This window comes from Glycine max, chromosome 2 (assembly GCF_000004515.6).
Source record: "Glycine max cultivar Williams 82 chromosome 2, Glycine_max_v4.0, whole genome shotgun sequence".
NCBI lineage: Eukaryota > Viridiplantae > Streptophyta > Magnoliopsida > Fabales > Fabaceae > Glycine > Glycine max.
Window position 1 is genome coordinate 38,914,965 of NC_016089.4, and position 7,800 is coordinate 38,922,764.

The following is a 7,800-nucleotide window of genomic DNA, read 5'->3' on the forward strand; positions in this document are numbered from 1 at the left end:
CCACAAGGTGAATCATGGCATTCAACTAAGATAAGTGGTATTTTGTTAGAACCCTTAGGCAGCACCAATTTACCTTTATACAAAAGCCTTCCCTTCTTGAACTCATACCCAGCATGAGAAGTAGGAGAGACAATTAAGTCCTGCACCAACTGCTGCAATTTAGGATCTTGTTGTAATTCCCCATCCCAAGAGTCATCATCTTCCACATGTAGGATTGATATGGCAGCATACATATCTCTCCTAGACAAACTATTTGTTGCAGTATTCTCCTTACCCGGTTTGTATTGGATTTCAAAATCCAAACCAATGAGCTTAACAGCCCACTTAAATTGCTCAGTACTGAACAATCATTGATCAATCAAGAATTTAAGGCTCCTTTGGTCAGTTCTCACAATGAAATGGTTGCCCAAAAGGTAGTGTCTCCATTTGGTCACAGCCTGAACCAAAGCCATAAGCTCCCTCTCATAAACAGATCTTTGTTGAGCTCTCAAAGATAAGCCTTTACTCCAAAAGGCAAGAGGTTTACCGTCCTGCATCAGAACAGCCCCCAACCCCTTACTAGAAGCATCGGTTTCAACTACAAAGACCTTAGTGAAATCAGGTACAACCAGCAAGGGAAGATCAACCATGGCTGTTTTCAAGGCCTGAAATGCAGATGTAGCTTCCTCTGTCCAACAAAACTTATCTTTCTTCAAAAGCTCAATTAAGGGTTTGGCTAACTTACCATAAATTTGGACAAAACGTCTATAATACCCCGTTAGTCCCAAGAAACCCCTAAGACCCTTCATATCAATAGGAATAGGGCAAGCCGCCACCCCTCCTCCAGAAATCACATGTCCCAAGTGCTCCAAACTAGATTGTCCAAAGCTACATTTTTTCTAATTTACCTTTAACCCATTCTGCATTAGTATTGCCAAGACTTGGTGGATATGAACAAGATGAGCATCCAAATCCCTGCTATACACCAAGATGTCATCAAAAAAGACTAGGACAAATCTTCGGAGGAAAGGCTTCAAGACCTCATTCTTGAGGGCTTGGAATGTGGAAGGAGCATTGGTAAGACTGAAAGGCATCACCAAGAACTCATAATGCCCCTCATGAGTTCGGAAAGTTGTCTTCTCTATATCATCTTCCTTCATCCGAATTTGATGATAGCCTGATTTTAAATCAAGCTTAGTGAATATTGTTGCTCCATCCAGTTCATCAAGCAACTCTTCAATGATAGGGATGGGAAATTTGTTAGGGATAGTAATTTTGTTGAGAGCCCTATAATCCATGCAAAAACGCCAACCACTATCTTTCTTCTTAACTAAGATGATGGGACTAGAGTAAGGACTAATGCTTGGTCTTATAATCCCAGCCTCAAGCATTTCTGAAACCAACCTTTCTATCTCAGTTTTTTGATAGTGTGGATACTTATAAGGTCGTAGATTAGGTATCTCAACCCCCTCCTTCAAATGAATTGTATGATCTAACCTCCTTTGGGGTGGAAGACCTTGAGGATCCTCAAAAACCTCAGAATACTGCTGAAGAGCCTCTGAAATAACTTCAGGTACAACTGAAACCTCTACTGATTTCTGCTCTGCAGAATCATACTGAATTAACAAGCCTTTCCCTTCCTCCTTCAAAATTTGCACGAAAGCTCCATAAGACAATTCAGTCCTAGTTAAGGAAGGATCACCAACCAAAGTAATCAACTTGCCATCTCTAGACAAGGTAAGCTCCAACTTGCCAAAGTTGGTTTTGACCTCTCCCAAACTAGACAGCCAATCCAAACCCAACACCAAATCCACCCCTTGTAAGGTGAACAAATAAAAGTCTTGCTTAATCTCCATTCCTTGCAATAGCAAACTCAACTTGGAACACTTTCCCTTTCATTTCACCCTATGACCATCCCCCAATTCCACAATATAAGAAGGGGTATCTTCCACCATCAAGCACAGTTTCTGAACTACCTCCTGAGAAATGAAGCTATGAGAAGCTCCACAATCTACGAGTACCAAAACAGAATTATTCTGAACTACCCCTTGTATCTTCCAATAATTTGTGGAAGTCAGCCCAACCATTGAACAAAGGGACAATTGTAGAGAATTGAAAGTTTCTCCTTCATGAAACTCAATATCCTTGTCCTCCTCCTTATCTTCTTCAAAAATGATCATACAAAACTGCTTATTCTTGCATTTGTGTTCTCTATGGTAGGGCTCATCACATCTGAAACAGAGTCCCTTCTCCCTTTTGTCTCTCATCTCAGCCCCGGACAAACATTTGAAATCACCACCCCTGGTTTTATTCATTTCCCCAGCTTGAACACTAACAAGATTAGTAGCAGAGGTACCACTCTCAGTTTTCTTATCTAACCAAGGCTTGGTATCCACAGTCATAGATTTAGTGTAAGAACTAGCCTTAGGAATAGTGGTTGGCTTAGTGAAAGTGTTGGTTCCCTTCTTAGTCCAAACTAGATTCTTCTCCTTAATCATAATAAACTTTTGAATTAAATCAGATAGAGACTTTAATTCATAAAGTTTTACCTTGACTTGAATTTCCTCTTTCAAGCCATTCATGAAGATGCCTCGTGCAAATTCTTGATCAATGGCCTTCAAAGCTCCAACATATTTCTCAAACTCCTCCACGAACTCCACCACCGTCCCTGTTTGTTTTAGTGCCAACAACAACTCAAAGGGATTTTGCGCCATTGAAGGTTGAAACCTGCGAACAACCGCCAGCTTGAACCCATCCCAAGTCGGTTCAGGATTGCACCTAGCCCACCATTGATACCAGCTCAGTGCTCTACCCTCCATGGCCACCACAGTGGCACGCAATTTCTCTTTCTCATGAACGTTTCGCAACTCGAAGTATCGTTCCAAATGGTGCATCCAACCGTACGCATCGTTGCCGGAGAAAATTGGGAGCTCAAGCTTCCTCCACCGGTCGCGCTCAGCGTGGTCACCCAGGATTCTACCATCACACCTGCTGGTCTCCTCTTCTTCCCCGCGAACATTACCGCTTCCATTTGAAACAATCTTGGCAGCGAATGCAGCCAATTGATCCTCCGTATGTTTGGCGCGTGCCTCTGCTAACTCCAATCGTGTGCGCCATTCCTCGTGCTCCTGCTCCCAATCACTCGAATCTCTCACCATGCTTCTTGTCTTCATGCAATGCACAGTAGAAGGAAGCAAAATCAGGGCACCGGATCGGTGCTCTAATACCAGTGTTAGAACTGGAAGTGAAATCTGAAGAAACTCAGAAATAGATGAAGGAGCGAGAGTCGAAATAGTTCTCCCACGAGTGTAATATTGAAACTGAAAAAGAAATTGAAGAGAATAGTAGTTACAAGATGCCAACTCAGTTCCAACCAAACCACCTTCTAACTACCCCCTCTGAAGACTAAGCTTCCCTTATTTATACTACACATTCTAACTAATCCTTTAGGATTTACAGCTGGCACAGCTCAGCGCTTAACAGAACTAACAATCTAGAAACTACGCTTGGTTCCTTCTCTCATACACCTTCCTAATAGGAAGCCTTGTTCGAGTAGCAATCCTATCATGGAGCCTTGTCGCTTCGCTTCTCATGCCATTTTTGAATGAACGTGACCATTGAGGTGGCTATTGGGGAATGAAACGTGCGGACCAATAGTACACCCTTCTTTCCTACACTTTTCTCAATTTCTCTCATTCTAGCATTATTCTTGCTATTGGAGTGCTCTTTGTTATGCTTCCCTTGCTCTTGCTTTCCTTTCACTTCTTATTAGATACACTCCTTGGTCCTATTTCCTCTTTCTTCAGTCCTGCGTTCTTCCTTTGTTCTTAGCCTTTATTCTTAGCATCTTGTTAGATGTCTTCCTCTACTACAGAGGATGGGTCTCCCGTTTTGGGGTAGGTCCCTTGTGGCTAGGGAAGTGAGAGGTATAGAGGAGTTTGGGAGTGAGGATGAGTTTTATGCTTCATCCCTTTCATCTATATTTGATTCGAATAGAATGGAAGATTACTTGGTGAGGGAGGGGGTTGGGATGTCTAAGGAGATGATGAGGACGAAGGGGGATGATGTTGTAGGGGTGGTAAGGGGGCTAAAAAGCGTACGGGGAGCAAGTTTGCCCTTATCGCCATTTATGGGTACAAGTGGGTTTTCATGGAAGGCAACTCATACCTTGCTCAGTTCCAAACCCTTGAGTCCATAGAGGAGTTAAAAAGGAAAATCGACATGATGAACCTGGATGATGCCAAGCTGTTGATTGTTGAACCTTGTGGCGCCGAGGAGCATGTGTTCATGAAGGCATCGAAGGGTGAGGCTGACTTTGTGTACTTGTATGAAGATGTCTTTAAGGAGTTGAATATTCAATTTCCATTTCTGAATCTTGAATGAAAAATGTTGAGTATAACGAATGTTGCCCCTGTGTAACTTCATCCTAACAGTTGGGCCTTCTTGCTTGCCTTTCAAATTCTTTGTAAGAGTTTGAAAATAGAGCCCACTATTAATAAGTTCATGTACTTCTACTAGTTGAAGATGGGTGTCAAGGTCGGTTGGGTTTCCTTAAATGCATTCAAGTTTGGAAAAATGTTCCAGTGGTATACCCAATCGTGGAAAAATTTCAAGTTGGGCTTTTTTCGAGTTCATCCTAAATCTTGCTTGTGGAGAGTCAAAAGAGTTGTTCTTTAAGAAGGATGGAAAAACTCCCAATGCAAGTTTCCTTTTTATTGGCAATGTTTTCCTTTTAAATTCAAATCCCATCCTCACCAACTGTTATTGGCCTAAGAAGTCAAAGACATAGAGATTATAAGGGAATGGCTGCAAGAGATGTTGTGTAAATTCATTATGGCTATTCCAAAGTCGTGTTTTCCCAATGAAGTTCTAAGTAGTGAGTAGTTTTATTCCACTATCTCTTTTTGGTAAAATTGGGGAGGTACAGATAGGTTTTATTGTGTATTTTTTTTGTAGAAGCTATGAAGGCTAGGGCGAGGACTACAAGAATTTGAAGATCTTGGTGGTTGATGATCAAGTTGATGCTAGAAAGATGAAGTAAAGGAAAAGGGCCAAGGATTCATCCAAATCTGACCTTGCAAAGAAACTGACAAAGCTCATGGAGGAGCATGTTGAGGGTGATGGTGCGAGGTGGAGGTCATCCATCTAGATGGTCCTAATGTAGCAGATAAAGGTTTGGCAGAAGGAAATATAGCCGAGTAGCCTGCTGAGGTGTTGCAAAAAGAGAAAGGAAAAGAAGGTGGACACAGTCAAGAAGTCAGCCGTGTTTGAGAAAGAAAAGGTGGTAGATGTTGCTCAGAAGTCTACCTCAATTGAGTCTGAGGACAATCCGAGCATGAGGGTACCTTGGATGAATAATGCCATCCATCATTATCACAAGGGTACCTTGGATCATGTTTTGGTGGCCCCCAACATCATTTCCTTGTGGAATGCTAACTTGACTAATCCCAAATTCGTCCAGTCTTTTCCTTTCATGACCCAAACCAACCGTGGTATGATGGATTATGTTGGGCCAGAGGTGAGCTTGGATGTGACCTCCCTTGCGGTTTTTCATCATCGGAAAGAGACGGTATCGAAGGCTGACGAGAAAACCAAGGCGATGGTTGCATAGTTGAAGGCTATGAAGGTCAAGCTTAGTAAAACAAAGGAGGTTTAGAATTGTCTAAGAATAGAGGAATTGTGAAGAAATTGCAAGAGGACCTTGATGTGCTAAATGTAATGGTTGTCCAGTCAAAGTGACTTGATGTGGTAAATGTAATGGTTGTCTTAGTATTTTTCTTTGTACCCATGAAACCTTTTAATGAATAAAATTCAAAGAAGAGTTATTGTTATGCTTGTTTGTTTTTTGATGTGTGTGAACAAACTTCATTTGCTAAGTGTTGTAAAAAAAACAAAGTTATGTAAAATAATATTGTCAAGGTTCGAATTTGAGCCTTTGAGAATCGCTAGAAAAAGCCAAGGTTCAGACTTGACCTTATGAGAATTGCTTGAAATAGCCGAGGTTTGGATTCGACCTCCTAAGAATAGGTAGAATAAGCTAAGAGTTGGACTCAAACTTATGAGAATTTCTTGAAAGAGTTGAGGTTCGGATTCGACCTCCTAAATGTTGCTTGTAAAAGCTGAGGTTTGAATTTGACCTCCTAAGCGTTGCTTGAAAAAATCAATGTTCGGATTTGACCTTCTGAGAGTTGCTTGAAAAAACCAAGGTTCAGATTCAACCTCCTGTTTTTGTAAGATGATGTTTATTAAATGGACTATGTAAAGGAGAGGAAAGTATGTAAATTGTGATGTAGAATGATTTCATTAATGATTTGACTTTACAGGGGATCATCCTTTTACATGGTTACTCAAGTGTATCTCGTTAAAACCTTTTTAGCAAAAACCCTTATTTTTTTACAAGTGGGGAAAAAAATACTAAAGTAGGAAAAGAGTACACTACTCGATTCTAACTGTAGTAAGACCTTAAGTGAGTTGCATTCCAGGTCTTAGGGACGACCTTTCCTGCCATGTCTTGAAGCCTATACGCATCATTTTGCAATGATTCTGCTACGCGGAAAGGGCGTTCCCAATTTAGCATGAATTTTCCCTTCTAGTTATCCTTCTTGGCATCTCCTCTTAGCCTCCAAACCATGTCGTCAGTCTTGAAGCTCTGCCATATGAGTTTGGAGTTGTGTTTCCGAGCTACTCTCCTTTTATGTGCTTCTTCATGAACCTTTGCTTTGTTTCAGACTTCTTCGACTAGGTCAAATTCTATTGCTAATGATTTTGAGTTCTTGGCCAAGTTGAACATGCTTCTATGGAGCAAAGGTTCGTCGATCTCCACCGGTATCATGTTCTCAATGTTGTAAGTCAGTCGTAATGGCGTTTCCCACATGGTTGACTAGGGGTGCAATGGTACCCCAAAGCAAGCTTGAGAGCTTGTCTACCCTCAGCCCTTTGATGCCGAGTTGTTGGAGAAATTCTTTATACCCATTTTCAGTGAATTGCCTTCCATTGTCAGTCACGATGGCTTAAGGTAAGCTGTACCTGTAGATAATGTTCTTCCATTTGAACTTCTGGACCTTTTGGGCTGTTATTTTTGCCAGGGTTTCTACTTTAATCCACCACAACAAGGAGGAATCTAATTTAGCTTTTGGTCATGGGAAATGGTTTGAGAATATCCATTCCCCCACATGTTGAAAGGTCAGGGAGAGGTGATGTTATAAAGCTCCTTAGGTGTCGCTGCCCTTGCTATTGGAAGCTTCATCCACATACAATGCCCACTAGCATTCGTTATTGTCCTGAATAGGTGGGAGTTTGGCCAGGAAGTCAGCTAGGCCTTGCCCTTTGATGGGCACTCATACTTTGAATCATGGGCCAAACTCAAAGAGTTCAACTGACCATGCAACCAATTTTTCGGTAAGGTTTGGCTTTTTGATGACTTGTTTGAGAGGGATATCGGTTTTCACAATAATTTGATGACTCTAAAAGTACTGTGATAGCCGCCTGGCAGAATGGATTAGTGCTAGGACGAGCTTCTCGATCATTTGGTATTGCTTCTCTGTTCCTTGGAGTACTCGACTAGCGTAGTAAATTTGCATATGCTTTTAGCCTTCTTCATCTAGGAGAGCAGAGCTTATTGTTGAATCAGAAACAGAAAAATAAAGCAATAACTTGACTCTAGGTGTGGGCCAAAGGAGGATAGGTGAAGTGGTGAGGAAGTTCTTCAACTTGGAAAGCATTGCTTCGCACTATTGGTCCCATCGAAAGTTTGCTGGCTACTTCAATAGTTTGAAGAATGGCTTCGCCCTTTCGTCCATTTTGGTAAAAAATGAGACTAGG

At 41.6% G+C, this 7,800-nt stretch overlaps 1 protein-coding gene across 1 annotated transcript; it reads right to left on the minus strand.

Annotated features, from left to right (window-relative positions):
• Nucleotides 1–1,874: 1,874 nt before the first annotated feature.
• Nucleotides 1,875–4,106, minus strand: LOC121174265 (uncharacterized). The gene is made up of 2 exons (XM_041013163.1): nt 4,080–4,106; nt 1,875–3,299 (listed from the first exon to the last, which is right to left on the minus strand). The coding sequence occupies exons 1-2, from the start codon at nt 4,104–4,106 to the stop codon at nt 1,875–1,877; spliced, it is 1,452 nt and encodes a 483-aa protein (XP_040869097.1).
• Nucleotides 4,107–7,800: the final 3,694 nt, after the last annotated feature.